The 20,492-nt window shown below is 36.2% G+C and overlaps 1 protein-coding gene and 1 pseudogene across 1 annotated transcript; one reads left to right on the forward strand and one right to left on the reverse strand.

Moving 5' to 3' along the window:
* Positions 1-78: 78 nt before the first annotated feature.
* Positions 79-19,282, reverse strand: LOC117984890 (pancreatic triacylglycerol lipase-like). Its single transcript, XM_069500624.1, has 6 exons — positions 19,271-19,282; positions 18,948-19,147; positions 17,790-17,935; positions 17,004-17,249; positions 795-1,137; positions 79-167 (listed from the first exon to the last, which is right to left on the reverse strand). Exons 1-6 carry the CDS (start codon positions 19,280-19,282, stop codon positions 119-121), a joined length of 996 nt encoding a protein of 331 aa, XP_069356725.1. The 3' UTR covers positions 79-118.
* On the forward strand, positions 1,283-5,824 carry LOC138402724 (uncharacterized; annotated as a pseudogene).
* Positions 19,283-20,492: the final 1,210 nt, after the last annotated feature.

Below are 20,492 nucleotides of genomic sequence, written 5' to 3' on the forward strand. Positions count from 1 at the left end.
ATTTAGGTATGTGCTGGACATAAAGCCGCTTGACCGTCTCCGAAGCTCTTTAGACTGCAGTTAAAACTGAATGACAAGTTTGAAAACAAACCATTTATTAACTAACAAAACAAATAAATTAGAAAGGATAGTGGCTTCCAGTGTTCACTCGATATAGGCCGGGAGTCCTGTAAAAGATAACACAATTTATTTTAAAAGGTAACCAACAGCGCACAAAAAAACAGCTTTATATCGAAAAAGAAACAAAACCCTGAATATAATATTAAGTACTTAGATGATGCCCCAAATGCACTAGGCGAATGTGGTACCTGCAGGGGTACTAGCCAGCTTGTCGATTCTGTGGTTTTTCAAACAAATATCACAGGATGTTGGCGCTATTCATAAGCAGCGTTTACACACGACACACCCATTTGGCCAAGCTGTTCTGAAGCCATAATAATAAATATAGTAGGTAAAAATGATATAGTAGTAAGATAGTTATCAGTTCTTCCCTCCACTATTAATATAGGCACCTTCAAATTAAAAGTTAATAGGCAAGCCTCAATAGCTCAAAGGTTATAGGAGGACTGAAATCCGAAAGGTCAGCAGTTCGAATTTCAAATCCCACTGGTTGCACCATTGTCGTACCTAGCACAAGCTTTACGCTTAGTTGGATGGAAAAGAGGAATGTTCGTCGTGATTAACTGGCTAATATAGGTACCTATTTAAAAAAGGCGGCTGCATCATGACTTGTCAATAGGTCTGATTGCAGCCAAGTGCTAGTTTATAAAAGGAGAAATGTTCAAATCACTTACGCTTGTTTCGGCAAATCAGCGTTGCCCATACTCAAAACATTTCCGCTACAAGTGTCAGAGACGATCTCGGAAGTGCCAGAGCAGCGTCTCCCCATCAAATGATTGTAAGTCACAGAGGCTGCAAATTGCTCCCACGCTCTACCGTGATTGCATTGACTTGTGCTGCATCCCGGTTGGTTAGCACCACCATTAGGGTAGAAGTCGACGTCTCCGACGGTCGTTAAGAAACCGATGCCGATGCCGTTAGGGCCAGCATCGGTGTGGATCCCTTCCACGTAAACAGCATCGCTGGAATGAAGGCGGTTAGGATTCCAGTCCCACAGTGGGCCCGCGGGGTCTAAACCTGTAAAAAAAGTTGCGCATGACATGTAGTGTAGGCTTGGTGTGTCTCCAACCGTAAGCCCGGTGTAACACCAGCTTGCCCCAAAACTACTAACGATGCACGTTACATTGTATTAATGCACTCTTGATTATTACACGCTTTACGCTCAACATGATCAGACGTTTTATTTCTATCATCATCACCAACACCAATCACCACATGGCGACCCTGCTCTAAGGACTTGAGAAGAAGCGATGAAGGTAGAAAATGGGGAAGAAATATTCCAAGTCAAAAGAAGAAACCATCGTTGTGGCGCAAAATGCCAATGGCGAGGCCAGCGCTAGTCGACTTTATTCGGAATTGGAATTAAGTGATATTTTATTAATAGTGGTGTTGTCGATAATGATGATGGCTATTGTATGGTATTTTTATAAAAAATGTCAAGAAAAATCAATTAATATCTTACGAAGAGAAATGAATGCAGGCCATATGAATGTTGTAACGAGGCCCCCGGAGATGGTGACTTCAGCGCATATTTGAGCCCCGCGACGCGACGTTCCGAGAAATTTGGCCGACGTGACCCGACCCAGTGTTTGTGAACAGTGTACCTACGATGTGAATGGAATGTACTGTGACCTTTTTCCGAGAACTGCACCTGTTACTTAAGTGCGAACTTATAAAATTAATATATGGAATTAGAACAATTAGATACTATATTAGTGCAATTAAATCAATTAAGGACTTATTTAGTGAAAATCGGACCTAGTAGAAGAAAGGGGACTTGTTAGTGAAAAAGTACAGTGAGGCAAATAAATGTTATAATAGTTATTTAGAAGTAATAGGGATAGTACAAGAAAAATTCGATAAAAACGAGTATACACAGGACACTCAAAAATATGTATTAGGAATTAAATATAAGGTAGAGAGTTTATATAGGGATATTTTTAATTTGTGTAATTTTCAGGAAACTTCCACAGACAAGATGGAGAGTAAGGTAAGTTTTGATTTGAAAACCGCGGTAAACTTGTTGCCTATTATGACCGACGATGAAAGTGTTACGCAAAAATTAATAGATGCAATTGAACTTTATAATTCGATGTTAAATACCGAAACTAAATGCTTACTTGTGAATTTTATCTTGAAAACACGCCTTTCGCGTAATGCTAAGCTACGCCTTAATACAAAATACGACGATGTAGAATCTTTATTGCGGGACATGAAATTGCATCTGTTAACTAAAAAATCCGATGTAGCGTTACAAAGTAAACTACAATCGACCGTTCAGGCCAATAAGTCGATTGAAGAATTTGGACAGGAAATTGAAAAATTATTCGTAGAATTAACGATTTCACAGGCTGACGGAGAGCCGTCAAAATACGAAATTTTGCGGCCATTAAATGAAAAAAATGCTATAAAACGGTTTGCAGATGGATTGCGGAGCCAAAAATTAAGCACGATCATAGCCGCACGCAACTATAGCACTCTGAAAGATGCAATAAGAGCAGCGGAGGACGAATCCTTAGTGAATCCTCCTCCTCCTTTCATGACATATCAAAGAGGTCAATTTCGTGGTAGACGTGGTTATAATAACTTTAATAGGGGAAGGCCACAATATTATCCAAGGTCATATTATAATAATTCGTATCATAACAACGATCACTTTCATAATAATTCCCAAAGATATTCCTATTATAATCGTGGTTTTTCATCTGCCAGAAATGCGGTCAGGGGTGCAAACCCAACTCGAGGTCGTGGTGTTACATATCAGTGGCAAAATAACAATAGGAGTTCACGAGGAGCTTTTACAAATAGGAATCAGAGGAAAATAAATTATGCTGCTCCTTCGTCAACTGAAAACAACGAGAGTTCAGAAAAATTTTTTCGTCCCTAAATTCATTTTATCAGGAAATAGCATAAATTGGGTGAATTTTAGGCGTTACGGTCAGACAGTAGACTTATTAGTGGATACTGGAGCATCAATTTGCGCTATTAAGCGTAGTTCATTAAATAAACTTAGAAATCAACCACAATTTTATGCTGATGAGTTTGAGATTCATGGAGTTGGTGGCGGTCTTATGTCAGAAGGTTATGTATTTTTAGATCTCTACAGCTATGGCAAAAAATTCATACAAAAATTTTATGTGTTTCGTAATTTACCATGTAATTCATCTGGAATTTTAGGACAAGACTTTCTGTTAAAATACCGTGGGATTGTGAACTATAAAAATAAGTGTTTAATATTAAGGAATAGATTTAGTACTGTAAGATTAGCGCTTAACTTTGATGACGTGTTAGAAATAGAACCTAGATGTGAAGTTATTAAGTATATTCCTACTAATCTCAATAAAGATTGCGTAATTGTAAGCGATGAAGTGGCTAATGGGGTATTCATAGCGAATTCAATTTGTTCGCCAAAAAATGGGTGTTTACCTGTTAAGATATTAAATACAACAGAAAATAAAGTAGTTTTAAGAAATATTAAGCCTATTGTGCATGATGCAGATGAGTATTATATAAGTAAGTTTAGTTCTAGTTTATTAAGCCCGTCACGCACGCGTGAATTATTTTCTTTATTAAAGTTGGAATCTTATTTGAATAAGGAAGAACAAAGTACAATTGAAAATATTTGTGCTAAGTATAGTGATATTTTTCACTTACCAAATGATAAATTGAGTGTAACGAATATTTACAAGCAAGATATTAAATTGAAAGACAATACCTCAGCGGTTTATAGTAAACCATATAGGTTACCCTTTGCACAAAAACAAGAAATTAAAAAACAGGTTGAAGAGTTACTTAAAAATGATATAATAGAAGAGTCAGTTAGTGATTGGTCAAGTCCATTACTTATAGTTCCAAAAAAGGTAGATAAAACAGGTGAAAGAAAATGGAGAGTTGTTATAGATTACAGAAAGCTTAATGATAACATAAAAGATGACAAATTCCCACTACCCAATATCACAGATATTCTAGATTCATTATCAGGTTTCATATATTTTTCACATCTTGATTTATCGCAAGGGTATTATCAAATTGAATTAGATCCAGAAAGTAGAAAGTATACTGCTTTTTCGACTGATCAAGGTCAATATCAAATGAAAAGACTGCCTATGGGTCTGAAAATCAGCCCAAGTGCTTTTTCTAGAGCAATGACAGTAGCTATGGCAGGATTGAATTATGAAAAATGTCTGATATACCTAGACGATTTAATAGTTTTAGGTAGAAATTTGGAAGATCATAATAAAAATTTAATTACAATTTTTGAAAGACTTCGAAAAGTTAATCTCAAGTTAAATCCTTCAAAATGTGAATTTTTGAAGAAGGAACTTTTATATTTAGGCCATGTTATTTCAAACAGTGGAATTTTACCAGATCCAGAAAAGGTGAAAGTGGTAAAGAATTATCCGGTTCCAAAATCAACTGATGATGTAAAACGTTTCGTAGCATTCGCTAACTACTATAGAAAATTCGTAAAAAACTTTGCAGATATTGTCTTACCTCTAAATAAACTCGCAAAAAAAGATGCAATTTTTAATTGGTCATCAGAATGTGAAGAAGCTTTTAACACATTAAAAAATATTCTAATTAATCCTCCAGTATTGAGTTATCCAGATTTTTCAGAAAATAATGAATTTGTTTTAGAAACAGACAGTTCAGGTTTTGCAATAGGTAGTGTATTATGCAATAAAAACGGTAAACCAATCGCTTATGCGAGCAGAAATCTAAATAAAGCAGAACTAAATTACCCGATTATAGAAAAAGAACTACTAGCTATAGTATGGTCAGTAAAATATTTTAGGCCTTATTTATATGCTCGTAAATTCAGGATAAAAACAGATCATAAACCATTAATATATTTATTTGGAATGAGAAATCCTACCAGTCGTTTAACAAAATTTAGACTTTGTCTGGAAGAGTATGATTTTGTTGTTGAGTATGTAAAGGGAAAGAGTAATGTAGCTGCAGATGCATTATCTCGTATGATTGTGGAATCTAATGAGTTGAAGAGTATGAATGAGAAGTATGTAAGTGAGAAGAATGTTAATGTGATGACACGTGCTCAGACTAAGAAAGCGAGAGAATGTGAGAATAATAATATTATTACAAACAAGGACGTACCGGCATTTAGACAACATGTAGACAACGTAAGGACTGATCAACCTAACGTTGTTGAGATACTAAAAAAGACTACTAATGACACGGAACTGACATTAATCGATAAGAGAAAGTGGTTAGATATTTTAAATAATAAAAGACTAAATAAACGCGTTTCAAGAAATAAAAACTACATGTACGTTAAGGAAAAGTTGACTATATATTCATGTTTGAACCCAAATTCTTTATCAATAAGGACGCGAGACGACTTGTTGAAAGAATTGGAAGATATGTGTGAAGAGATAAATATAAAAGAGCTCGTTATAATTAAAAATGAAGATAACTTGAAAATGATTAAAACAATGTTAAATAAAATAAAAGATGATAAAAGTAAAAATAAAGAAAATCTTAGGTTTTGTGTAATAAATAATGTGGAGAGAATAAGTGATAATGATAAAAAGAAACTTATATTAAATGATTTCCATTTGTTACCTACAAGTGGACATGCAGGAGTAAGGAGAACACTTAACAATATTAAAAAGTATTATTATTGGCCAGGGATGGAAACAGATGTCATCGAGTTTATTAAAAAGTGTATTAAGTGTCAAAAGTGTAAGCATTGTGACGTTGTAAATTTTGAACTACTAATTAGCGTTTCGCTTTTAATTAAAATCTATTTTGTTCAAAGTATGTTGGTGCCACCTAGCATCAAGGTGCAGAACTACGCGTGGGTCGATGTTCAGAGTTCATTCGAGCCACAATAGATGGCGTTTGCTTCGTTGTCAATTGTCGTAAAAATAAAACAAAATAATTAAATAAAACCATAATATCATTTGTTTATTGTTAAGTCATTAACAAAACGGTTCTTATAATATATCCTTAGGTTCCGCAAATATTCAAAAATGAATTGGCTTCATGATCAATCTAACTGAGAGCGGCCACACTCGGGTTGCGTCTGGCAACACCGATTGGTGAGATTTAGAATTTTTCTGGAGTCAACATGTGAAGACGAATTTTTTTCGTTCCAGGAAAATCTCACTCCTTTTCGCCCATGGCTTCGCCTGGGAAAATACAATAGTTATAAATTTAGTCATCCTAACGTATTTCAATGTTTCATCAATTATGGTGAGTGAAAAATCAAGTAATGTGGATTCGACAAAATGGCGGTTTGGTTAGAGAAAATCCTAATTTCATGATTTTCCCTTTCAGTTCCAGTTATTTTACCTTCCCAAATAAATGAGGATAATGGGTTGTGGGTGGACTCCTGAAAACCATTGGTGGCCAGGAGTTCAATAGGTGAGTTGTGTTTGATCGGGAAAATTCCACGTGTCGAAATTTTCACACAGCACAAATTATAATCTTGTTTTTCTTTGTTACAGGGTTTTCCGTTTGCGTTTCCGTTTTTAGTTTTCGGTCTTCCGTTTTTCGCTTTCGTTTTCCGTATTTATTTCTTTTGCACATTCACGTTGGCAACTTAATTCTATGGATAAGACTTGGTGAAAATCTTTGTAATGAAGCATTTCGGTTGTGAAGAATCAAGTTAAATCGAGTTTTGGGAGCTTGGCCGATGCCGTCCAGCTACCTTGCAGTCTTCGCACCTACAAGTAAGCAAATGTTTGTATCCTGGAACAGTTTAGTGAACCTTCTTAGTGTATGTGTACAGTAAGAACCCTGTCTTTACTACTGAGCTTTTATTTTGAAACAATTTTATGAATTTTACTGTGTCATTGTCTATTCCATGCCAATGGCATCTTAAATTTAAAACATAGATTTTATGTACTATCTACCTAAGGCATTCTAATGTATCTAAATTAAGTCTTGGCATTAAGCTAGAATAACTAAGCATTATTAGCCATCACTATGTATTAAGCGACCCCGGTAAAAGTTACATTAAAAACAATTTTGCCTAACATCTAGCAAATTTCATTTATAACACCTCATATACATTACAAGGGAGTCGACGGCTAGCTTCTATTCTTTACTAGGTAGATAGATCAAGTAAGTAAAATTATTATTTTTTTCCTCTAATCTTTGTAAGGTGGTAGATTATTCCGTATCCGGGTATATTTCTATTCCGCCCAATTTACCACCCTTACAAATGGCGCCCGAACGTTTTTTTATATAGTTATTTCAGTATATTTTGAGAAATTTTGTGAATTTTATGAAATGTACTCCGCTGATTGTACAATTTTCTAAGTGGTGACACATTGCAAAGAGCTCTAAGCTGTTTTTTTTTATGGTTAACTAACTAAATAATAACTAATAGTTAGAAATTTTGTTTGATAGGTTAAGTAATTTTCTGAGTATAGTCCAACATTGGTTTTTTCTTATTTAATTAACACATTATAAATGGTGCTTATGCCGTTCAATTATGTTATTTGACTTACCTTGGAGGTGTATAAGTGAATGTTTGCCTTCAGTTTAGTAATAAACATTGCTTAACTGAGTTGTTGTTGGGTATTGCTTTCAATAGTAAGTACATCTTATGTTTGAAAATTCCGGTAACTTAGTATAATTAAAGTTTTGAAACGCTATGTGCCGTTAACTAGTTACACACATACATTTATAAATACTAAGAGTTACAACTTGTGAAACTAAATATATAAACTATATTCAGAGATTACATTAAGTTCAAGTATGAAGTTATGAACAATTTTTTTTCAGTGACTTGATACTTCATTATTTTGTTGAAATTTTGTTTAGAGCTGTGTTAAGGTTATGATAAAAGCTACTTCACACACAAAACATGTTAAGTTTAATTGAATGCTGGTAGTTTAAAGTGACATTTAGAAACAGATTTTGTTGTATTTTAGGTTATGTGTTAAAAGTGTAAAGTAACAGTCATCAAACCATTGCACAATCTCTTTGTTTTTTTTTAAAGATAATATGCTATTCAGAGTTCATTGCAACTTTGTTGCCTGTTTACTTTTGTAATTGTAAAGGTTGTAACACACTGTGTACTCATAAAGGTGATACTGCACCTTACAATCATTTATTCAATTTTGGGAAGTTTTATTTTGTTATATTTTGTTTACTATAGTAATAATATGTGCTTGTATTATTAACGATATTTTGGAATAGGAACATAATTGATAAAATAGGTTAGGATAGACTTAAGAATATTGTTTTTGTTGTGTATTTTGCTTGTGTATATTTAATAGTTTAAATAACTTCTTTTGTGTTTGTGTTTAACCAATTGTATAAGGCTAAACATAGACAGTTACACAAGCTCGATATTTTGTTAAATGTGTTTTGACTTAACACAATGGAACAGACTTTTGCCCAGTTTCATTCACTTTTGAAGGACGAATTGTGTTATGAGGTATCCATTCGTTCCGAAACTCCAGCACCTACAGTGCTAGGTTTAAAGAAACAGTTAAAACAATTAATTCAGGAAATTCCTTCTGAATCAATTTTAGAGACGGATTTCACTTCTGAAAGTGAGTTAGGGGTTATTACTAAAAAACTTCAAGACTTAGAAGATTTATTAAAAAAGTGTTCTGACACTAAAGATAGACATGCCCTCTGTAGGTCTAAAGCTTTAGCTTCACATTTGTACTTTAGAATTTTGAGAATACAGTGTTCCGAACTCAGCTTAATAAGTAGGAAGAGTGAATTACATACAAAGTTGCAGAGTTTGATTTCCAGATTAGATGCTGACAATGAGTCGTCTCACGACGAATCACTGGATTCCGAGAGTACCGCCGTTGACTGCACTGGTGATAAAAATGTTGCCAAGTGGAAGTTAAATTTCAACGGACAGGGTGATCCGCGCAGTTTCATCGAACGCGTTGAGGAATATAAAAGATCTTATGGCGTTTCAGATGGAAAATTATTTGTTTCTGCATTTCATCTTTTTACAGGCCGAGCATTGTTATGGTACAGAGGCAACAAATGTCAAGTTTCGTCTTGGTCAGAATTGAAAACTTTATTTTTAGAGGAATTTGATGCAGTAGATTATGACTACAGGTTGCTAGGTGAAATTCGAGCAAGAACACAAGGCTCTGAAGAACCTGTGTCTATCTATTTCGCTATAATGTTTTGCATGTTTTCAAGGTTGTCAACACCACTTTCCGAAGAACAAAAGTTACAAATTTTATTACATAATATTCGCCCTTTTTACTCAGAACAATTAGCTCTTGTTGACATTAAGTCTGTCGCAATGTTGAAGGAAAAGTGTCGCAAACTAGAGGCTGCGAGGCAGCGTTCCGCCTTATTTTCTGAGCCTACTAACAGTAAGGCAACTTTAAGTTCAGAGTTTGCTTACAAACAAGTGACAAAACAGATAAACACACTTTCAGTCACACCTGCACCTAAGGTTGATACAAGTAAAGGCACTAATTTTACGAAAACAAATAAACAACTATGTTACAAGTGCGGCAAGGGTAACCATTCCTTTAAATTTTGCAGGACAGTTCCGAAATTTATTAGATGTTTTTCGTGTGGACGTCAGAACTTTACAGTAAAGACATGTCCAAGTTGTAGTAAAAAGGCGATTAGTAAACCCGCTCCGGACAAAAATTCAAAAAACTAATTAGTAAGAACTGTGCAGAGACACAAGTAAATAACTTGGTCATTAACAACAAAACATCCCTTTTACCTGACACAGTTCTGTATTCAGTGGATAAACGAGACTTTAGGCCACATTTAAAGGTTTTTGTTGACGGTTTTGAGATTACAGGTTTACTAGATTCCGGTGCTTGCGCGTCAATTTTGGGTAACCAGGCGCACAAGGTTTTTTTGAGATTCGGTTATAAATTGCATAGCAGTATTGATACCACATTTTCAGTGGCAAATGGAGACAAACTTGATTGCATGGGTTATATGTTTATTCCGATTACTTATAATTCCGTAACTCACATAATAAAATTTTTTGTAGTACCCTCTATAATAGCGGATGTTATTTTTGGCTGTGACTTTTGGAAAACATTTCAGTTAGCCCCTGGCATTTTTGATAATTTAGAATTAATTAAGGCACCTTCTCAATTTTACAATATTTGTGCGATTGATAATGAACAAATTCATACCATCACTTCTTTTGAAAACTTATCATCTCAACAGAAAGAATTAGCCCAGTCTGTAGTAAATAAATTTTTAGATATTTCTTCAGAGAAAATTGGATTGGGTAGAACAAAATTAATTGAACATGTTATTGACACCGGTGATGCCTTGCCAATAAAAATAAAACAATATCCACTTTCTCCCGAAAAGAAGGAAGCTTTAAGTAAAGAGTTAGATAGGATGCTGGAAATGGACGTAGTTACTCCGAGTGAAAGCCCTTGGAATAACCCAGCAATTTTAGTGAAAAAGGCAAATGGAGACTGGAGATTTTGCCTAGATTGCAGGAAATTAAATTCAGTGACAAAGGGGGATTCATACTCAATACCGTACATTCCACAAATTCTAGATAGCTTGAAAGAGGCAAGGTTTTTATCATCGATTGATTTAAGTTCAAGTTTCTGGCAAATTCCGTTAGCTAACGACTCTCAGGAAAAAACCAGTTTTACAGTTCCTGGTAGAGGGTTATTCAAATTTAAAGTCATGCCGTTTGGCCTATGCGGTGCACCAGCACGACAGCAGAGGTTAATGGACCAGTTATTTAATCAAAATTTTTGTAGTGATATTGAAAATGGAATAGTATTTTGTTATATAGATGATATTGTTATTTGTTCTGCTGATTTGAAACCCATTTAATTTATTAAACAGAGTTCTGGATAAACTAAAAATGGCTCAACTATCCATAAATTTTGATAAATGTAATTTTTTTAGAAACTCTTTGAAATATTTAGGGTATATAGTGGATGAATTTGGTTTACGCACAGATCCTGGAAAAGTTGCCGCAGTTTTGAACTTTCCGACCCCAAAAACTGCACAGGAGGTAAAGATTTTCCTAGGCACTTGTTCTTGGTACAGGCGCTTTATTAGGAATTTTTCAACCATCGCTGCACCACTCAATAGACTAACGAGTAAAGGAAAGAACGCACCTAAATTTGAGTGGAGCGAACAGGCAGAGGTAGCATTTAATACATTGAAGAATGCGTTGGTAACCGCACCTGTTCTTGCGGTACCGAATTTTGAAAAACCATTCAAAATACATTGTGATGCTTCTGCATATGGTGTTGGCGGTATGCTAACGCAAGAAACCGATGGTTGCGATCATCCCATTGCGTATGTCAGTAGGAGCCTAAATAAAAACGAAAGGAATTACAGCGCGACGGAACGCGAGGCTCTAGCTGTGATTTTTGCAGTGGAGAAATTTCAGGCTTATTTTGGTTCCAAGCCAGTCACAATTATCACAGACCATGCATCCCTAAAGTGGTTCTTAAATTTAGAAAATCCCTCAGGACGACTCGCCAGATGGGGTTGTAGATTATCACAGTATAATTTTGTTATCGAACATAGGAAGGGTTGTGATAATGTAGTTCCGGATACCTTGTCGAGACTCATACACGTAGATGTAGTTGGTGATCGTAATGATAACTCTAGTCAACAAGTTTTGGTAGATGACTGGTATGACAAAACATTTAATGGCTGTAAAATCAATCCAGCAAATTTTCCGAATTTTGTATTTTGAACGATAAACTATATCGTTACAGTAAATGTAAATACCAGCTTCTCAGTGAGTTCGACTGGAAAGAGGTAGTCCACAAGAACGACATCCTTAGAATTATGCAACAAAACCATGCAGATGCAACTGCAGGTCATCTTGGTGTGTTCAAAACTCATCGCAGATTATCCCTCAGATATTTTTGGCGTGGTATGTATAAGGACGTGGTTGAGTACGTTAAGAATTGTGATACTTGCTCTGCGTATAAACACACGACATCAGCCACTCCAGGTCTGCTAGGGAAGCCTAAAGTCTGCGAGAGACCTTTTCAGGTCATTTCGGCTGATTTAGTCGGACCTTTGCCTAGGTCTAAATCAGGATTTACATTTCTTTTTGTGGTGACGTGTTGTTTTTCGAAATATACAATGTTGTTTCCGTTACGGCGTGCCACAGGTGCCGCTGTTGTTAAAGCGCTAGAGAATTTTGTATTTTTGAACCATAGTGTTCCAGAGACTGTGATTGTGGACAATGGGTCCCAATTTACAGGATCTGAATTCCGTAATCTCATTAAGCGTTATAATATTCCGAAATTACACTACACACCACTGTACACTCCGCAAGTTAACCTTGTTGAGAGGTACAATAAGGTGTTTATGACTGCTGTATCCGCTTTTGTGAAGATAACCACAGGTCCTGGGACGAAAACCTGTACAAGGTCCAGTTCGCCATAAACAGTGCGGTTAATGAATCCACTGGATTCTCCCCGTTCTTCCTTGTCCACGCTAGAGAACCGGTCTTAAATGGTTCCTTCTATAAGGACACGGATAAGGAGTACGAGGCCGGAATTCCAAGGGAGGAATACGCAGGAAAGTTTGGAACTTTGGAGGACATATTTGGTCAGGTGAGGAGAAATTTGTTTCAGGCTCATGCAGAGTATGCAACGCATTACAACTTAAGGCGTAGGTCTGCAAGCTATTCTGTTGGGGATATAGTGTGGAAAAAGACCTATCCACAAAGCGACGCTACAAATTTTTTCGCAGCTAAGCTGGCACCTAAGTATGAAAAGTGCAGGGTTGTCAAGGTTTTGTCACCTTTGTTTACGAACTAGTTAGAGTAGCTGACAACCACCCAATAGGCACTTGGCATATTAAGGATATTAAGAAGTAGATATTTGCCATTACTTAGTTTGGTCTAAACTGTTTGAATATTTAAGTTATCAATATTCAATTAGGAATTTGTATGAGTGTAGTGATGTTCTGAGTTAACAGTTACATTACCATGGTTCAGTTGAGGAGGAATGTAGTGGATGTATGTAGGGATGAATATGTGATGATTGGAATGCTTGTGGTAGACCAACCGGATGAGAAAGTAAAAATGCAAATATCGTACTTTGGGGATAACGAAAAGGGGGGGTTTTGTGTTTTGTTTTCGTTTTCCTTCTAGATAATGGATCATTTCTGTTATTTTTCCGATTCTGTTCCGAGATCTATTTTCTAGGAGAGTTATTTCGTTTTTTTTTCTCATATTCCGATTTTGATTCGGTTTTATTTTTCCGAATGGGATAGAGAACGGTTGCCATATCAGATGGACCCGTTCACAACCAGATTTTCCGTATTTGTTGAGTAACAAATATTAAGATGGTAGTTTAAAAGAGTGAACCACCGTAGGCCTAGACGCATTCTATCAGTCAGCTGAAGAATGATGCCAAGATGTTTCCACTCAAGTGTCTTAGACACCATGAAGTTTTTTGTATATATTCTTTTTAGAAGTTAGGGTTGTGTAGTTAAGTATAATGTATAAAACCTTACACTGTTTTCAGTATATTTATTTTGTTAGACAATTTTCCTTGTTAGTAGTAGATGTGCGTTCACGCGTAACTTCTGTGTTTTTTTTTTTTGTTTGTTTCAGGCAAATTGTTAGTAGTTGTTGGATGACGCTGAGGGCAGCGTGGTTCAACCTGTTGAACCTTTTCGTAGGAGGGGAAGTATTGTGACGTTGTAAATTTTGAACTACTAATTAGCGTTTCGCTTTTAATTAAAATCTATTTTGTTCAAAGTATGTTGGTGCCACCTAGCATCAAGGTGCAGAACTACGCGTGGGTCGATGTTCAGAGTTCATTCGAGCCACAATAGATGGCGTTTGCTTCGTTGTCAATTGTCGTAAAAATAAAACAAAATAATTAAATAAAACCATAATATCATTTGTTTATTGTTAAGTCATTAACAAAACGGTTCTTATAATATATCCTTAGGTTCCGCAAATATTCAAAAATGAATTGGCTTCATGATCAATCTAACTGAGAGCGGCCACACTCGGGTTGCGTCTGGCAACACCGATTGGTGAGATTTAGAATTTTTCTGGAGTCAACATGTGAAGACGAATTTTTTTCGTTCCAGGAAAATCTCACTCCTTTTCGCCCATGGCTTCGCCTGGGAAAATACAATAGTTATAAATTTAGTCATCCTAACGTATTTCAATGTTTCATCAATTATGGTGAGTGAAAAATCAAGTAATGTGGATTCGACAAAATGGCGGTTTGGTTAGAGAAAATCCTAATTTCATGATTTTCCCTTTCAGTTCCAGTTATTTTACCTTCCCAAATAAATGAGGATAATGGGTTGTGGGTGGACTCCTGAAAACCATTGGTGGCCAGGAGTTCAATAGGTGAGTTGTGTTTGATCGGGAAAATTCCACGTGTCGAAATTTTCACACAGCACAAATTATAATCTTGTTTTTCTTTGTTACAGGGTTTTCCGTTTGCGTTTCCGTTTTTAGTTTTCGGTCTTCCGTTTTTCGCTTTCGTTTTCCGTATTTATTTCTTTTGCACATTCACGTTGGCAACTTAATTCTATGGATAAGACTTGGTGAAAATCTTTGTAATGAAGCATTTCGGTTGTGAAGAATCAAGTTAAATCGAGTTTTGGGAGCTTGGCCGATGCCGTCCAGCTACCTTGCAGTCTTCGCACCTACAAGTAAGCAAATGTTTGTATCCTGGAACAGTTTAGTGAACCTTCTTAGTGTATGTGTACAGTAAGAACCCTGTCTTTACTACTGAGCTTTTATTTTGAAACAATTTTATGAATTTTACTGTGTCATTGTCTATTCCATGCCAATGGCATCTTAAATTTAAAACATAGATTTTATGTACTATCTACCTAAGGCATTCTAATGTATCTAAATTAAGTCTTGGCATTAAGCTAGAATAACTAAGCATTATTAGCCATCACTATGTATTAAGCGACCCCGGTAAAAGTTACATTAAAAACAATTTTGCCTAACATCTAGCAAATTTCATTTATAACACCTCATATACATTACAAGGGAGTCGACGGCTAGCTTCTATTCTTTACTAGGTAGATAGATCAAGTAAGTAAAATTATTTTTTTTTTCCTCTAATCTTTGTAAGGTGGTAGATTATTCCGTATCCGGGTATATTTCTATTCCGCCCAATTTACCACCCTTACAGCATCATAGATATATTCGAGAACCTCTAACTGTAACTACGACAGCATCTTCAGCTTTAGATAAAGTATTTTTAGATATTGTTGGTCCTATAGATAAAGATGATTTTGGATATAAATATATACTAACAATTCAATGCGAATTAACAAAATATTTAGAAGCATACCCATTAGTTACAAAATCAGCTGAAGAGGTTGCTAGAATTTTTGTGGAAAAATTTATTTTATCTTACGGCGTTCCAAGGATTATTGGCACGGATAGAGGATCTGAATTTATTAGTTCTATAATGAAAGAAACTTGTACAATTTTAGGTATTGAAAAAATGTTATCGACTGCTTATCATCATGAATCTATTGGTGCGTTAGAGAATACACATAAAGGGTTAGGTAATTTTCTTAGAATACAAACTAACGGTTTTCCAAATTCATGGAGTTCTTGGATTCCCTTTTGGAAATTTTCGTACAACACAACAGTTCATAGTGAAACTAAATATACTCCTTATGAATTAGTATTTGGCCATGCATGTGTATTGCCTAACAATCTGACATCAAAAGTTGAACCTTTATATAACTTTGAAAATTATCCTCTTGAACTTAAATATAGATTACAAAAAGCTCAAAGTGATGCGAGAAATAATTTAATTAAAAGCAAGGAAGCAAGAAAATTTAAATATGATATAAAAATAAATCCAATCCATTACGAAAAGGATGATTTGGTTTTGGTTAAGCAAGAGAATACTAAAAAGCTAGAAAATTTATATAAAGGTCCATACCCAGTGGTAGAAGATGTATCTCCAAATGTTAAGATAATTATAGATAATAAAATTAGATTAGTGCATAAGAATAGAACTATTCCTTTTTATGATTAAGTTCTTTATGTATAAGATTTCTTTAATTGTTTTTTCTTTCAAAAAAAAAAAAAAAAACGGTAGAGGTGTAGTGTAGGCTTGGTGTGTCTCCAACCGTAAGCCCGGTGTAACACCAGCTTGCCCCAAAACTACTAACGATGCACGTTACATTGTATTAATGCACTCTTGATTATTACACGCTTTACGCTCAACATGATCAGACGTTTTATTTCTATCATCATCACCAACACCAATCACCACAGACAACCTGAACGTAGATTTTTTTAAATGTATATCAATAATTGCGGAACCAGCAACTATAAAATGCATGTTTCTGTCAAGGTACTATAGAGTTGTTAAGGGACTATAGATTAGTTGCTTATTTATTACCAACAATACCAACGGTGCTATGGTTGGTAATAAGCAACAAATCTATAGTCCGCAAATCTATAGATAGCAATCAGGGTGTGAGAGGGGGGACGCCCCGCACACCCGTACGTCTGCCGCACTCACCCGCACAGGGTTAGCGCGGGGGCTGTGCAGGTGTGCGGAGCGGTCCCTCCCCGATTGCATTTTCAACCTGTCGCGTGCCCATTCGGCAAAAATAAGAAGGTAATTAAGCTTCATAAATGTGATAGCGACGTTGGCCTCCTATTCGGAGGGTCCGGGTTTCGATCCTGGGCACGCACCTCAATTATTCGGAGTTATACGATTTGAGCAAATAAATATCACTGTGATATCATGCATGTTTTCTTACGATGTTTTCTTATGAAAACATCGTAAGAAAACATGCATGATTGAGAGTTTTCCATAGTATTGTCAAACATGTGTGAAGACTCCAATTCGGATTTGGCCACCGTAGTGGACTATGTAATAAACCCTTCTCATTCTGAAAAAAGGGCTCGGCAGTGAGCCGGCGTAAAAGTTAACACATACCGGTAATACGGCCCACCCTGCCATTTAGCTGCTTGCCAGCGTTGCCAACAACGTGTGCGCCCAAACTGAACCCAACCAAATGTACGCTGGCCAAAGTTATTCCAGTAACACTGCCTATGAAGTTGAGGAACTGTCCGAGCCCTCTCCCCACTGCCGGTACTCCAGCCACGACGGAGGAATACTCTGCACTAGCAAGCTGCCTCCAGTCCATGATAATGACGTTGAAATTGCCGCTATCGAGTAATGCTGAAATAAATCAACACATATTCGTACTTAATATTATAAATGCGCAATAGGTACCTACATATACATACCTAACATCATAAATGCGAAAGTCTGACTGTCGACTAGCTTTTAACAGCCCATCGGTTAAACCGACTTTGATGAAATTTGATACAGAGATAGCTTGCATCCAAGGGATGTACCTAAGCTACTTTTACTTCCAAAAAACTAGAGTTCCCACGAAATTTTTAAAAAGCGAAAACTTAAAAAAGGAGGAAGTTGCGACTTCGTCCTTTTTAAGTTTTCGTTATCCAGTATTATTATAAAGAAAAATTCTGACTCACTGACTGACTCATCACTCATTAGTATCCAGCCCCATACCACTAGACCTAGATTGCAGAAATTATGCACACAGATTCTCTTTATAATGTAGACAAGGAATAAGACTGGATTCTGAATTCTCACGACATAGGGAATAAATACTATCTAGAGACTCTAGAGTCCCAGTTTTATTTCTTTAGTTTCAGGGAAAGTTCCGGATACAGAAATTAGGGAATAACATACCATCTTTGATGGCTATATTGTTTGCAGCATTCAAGTTGCCCATCCAGCCGTGAACAGAGACCACGGTCGAGCTGTTAGGGTTGAAGTTTGACGTAAACACAGTGGTAACATTAGTTGTGAGCCTCTGAGGCGACGTCGGATTGAGTCTAAAATGAAAAAAAACAGGACTTAGACCGTGATGTTCAGTGTTTTGTGTACAATGTACTATTTGAATCATCATCATGATCAATCCATCAGCTCGCTACAGAGCACGGGTCTCCTCTCAAAATGAGAAGGGTTTTGGCCATATTCTACCAAGTTGGCCAAGTGCGGATTGGCAGACTACACACACCTTTAAGAACATTTTCGAGAACACTCAGACATGCAGGTTTGCTTACGATGTTTTCCTTCACCGTTAAAGCAAGTGATATTTTAATTACTTACTTAAAAACTGACATAACTCCGAAAAGTTAGAGGTGCGTGCCCGGGATCGAACCCCCGACCTCGGATTGGAAGGCGGACGTCCTAACCACAGCTTGAATAGTTAGTAGAATATTTAAATAGTAGGTTCAACCATGGAGTTTTCAACAATAAGGTGCAAATAAACTACTGTGGCGTGTCGTAATGCTATAGTTCGGAGTCATACAGATAATAATCATTATCATCATTATCAACCGGTCGACGTCCACTGCTGCATATACGTCTTTTGGAGGGACTTCCACACGCCACTATATAAAAACGCAACAATGTTAATGCTGAAGACACTGACATTCCTTTCTCCAACAATAGGTAGATAGGTATATTGCGAGTACATAAATCGCGTTATCTAAAGATCATTTAGGTATAAATTATAAGGAATTACTTTTAAATACCTACCTACTGATAGGGATTCCGATTATGATTATACTTAGGTACTTGTAAATTCTGTAAGCACGACTCACGATTATAATCTACTTAGATGATGCCTAAGACTTCGTCCGCGTGGATTTAGATTTTTTTGATTGTATCTGATGTAGCTAAAAGGTATAGTACGCGAACGTGTCGTCAAAACTTGTTTGAATTGCGATAGTGGTTGTGATTGATCCAAGGCGGTAACTGGATGGGTGACCGACGCGACGAATCAATTTTATCGAAAATTGCTCATATAATAAGTTAGATATCTAAAATTTAAATAAATACCTGGTGAAGAGGTAGTATTCATTATTGACGGGATTCCTCTCAATTTGCTTAACAAGTTCAATATTGGGCTCGGCCTCTAAATCCACCGTACGAAACACTTCTTCGTCATCTGGGTACTTTATGAAACGCGAATATTTGTCCTGAGCAATATCCAAAGGTCCTGCTGTTGCGGTATAGACTGTAATAATAAAACAAATTAGCTAAAAAATTCTTAATCAACCGAAAAGCTACCTACCAGGAATGTGTGTTTGTTAATGCTTATTGACGGTTAAACTCTTTTTCAACACAGCTACCAACAATTATTGGTGGATTTTATTGCACACCTGGATACGCATCATCCGTGTCTCTCGCACGTATAAATAAATGCACATGCAGTACCTACCCGACAGGAAATAATGCAGATCGAACTTTAGAAAGAGATTTCGATTTCGTAGAGCTGTCACTCATACCTGTGACGGTTCGTCGGCCCCAACGTCAGAGACAGCGCTCTACGAAACTTATCTCGTTCTAAAGTTCGATGTGCAAAATTTCTTGTCTGGTACTTTACAACTATAATCATATTGTGTATATCGGATGAAAAAGCAACCTAAAGCTGGCATTTATAGGAAATGTTTGTAATACTTATACTTTGTTTTTTAGCTGCTAGCACTCTCCTTGCACCGATGTTCCAAACTTTGAAGCTTAGACCTGACCAGCGCTTAGGCGCCAATGAGTATTACGTACGCGCATGCATTAACATTTTTCAGTACCAACCTACTTTAATTTTGAGCTGATGCAGTTTTCCATATTTTCTGGTGAATTTTCTAAGTAGGTATAATCGTTGATCAACTTCGGATTTAGAAAACTTCGTTATATGTGGCTCACGCATCTACCACTCGTGTCACAAAAATAAATAATGACTAGCTTATGCGCGCGACTTCGTCCTCGTGGCCTACACAAACAAACGCCCATTTCACAGTTTCACCCCCTCAGAGGTTGAATTTTCAAAAATCCATTCTTAGAAGATGCCTACGTCATAATTGCTATCTGTTGCCAAATTTCAGCCCGATCCGTCCAGTAGTTTGAGCTGTGCGTTGATAGATCTGTCAGTCACCTTTTGCTTATATATATTTAGATTTACCTACTTATATTACTTTTGAAACATTTATTAAATTTAAAGAAAGTACATACACGCAACGAACAGCAGAATACACAAAACAGCCTTCATCCTCGTTCACCGGAGCTCTTCACTCACACAAATATCGCTATCAAATGGTTTATATATTTACGAAGTTTGGGTATTTAACTATCTTCAGATTGGTAATACATTCGGATTAATTCTTTATTCTTATGCACTTAATACCTATCTATATTTCAAGGAATATCGACAATATATATTTTCACTACTGGAATATAAGATAAGGCTCAAGGCCAATTGCGGCAACGTCAAACCGAATTTTCTGAAAACAAAACTACAGAATTGTGTGGAGCAAATTCTTCCCACTAAAACTATGAAATTTTCACTATGTGCCTTGAGCCCTTAGGATTTTCAAATTAAACACAATA

This window comes from Maniola hyperantus, chromosome 9 (genome assembly GCF_902806685.2).
Source record: "Maniola hyperantus chromosome 9, iAphHyp1.2, whole genome shotgun sequence".
NCBI classification, from domain to species: Eukaryota; Metazoa; Arthropoda; class Insecta; order Lepidoptera; family Nymphalidae; genus Maniola; species Maniola hyperantus.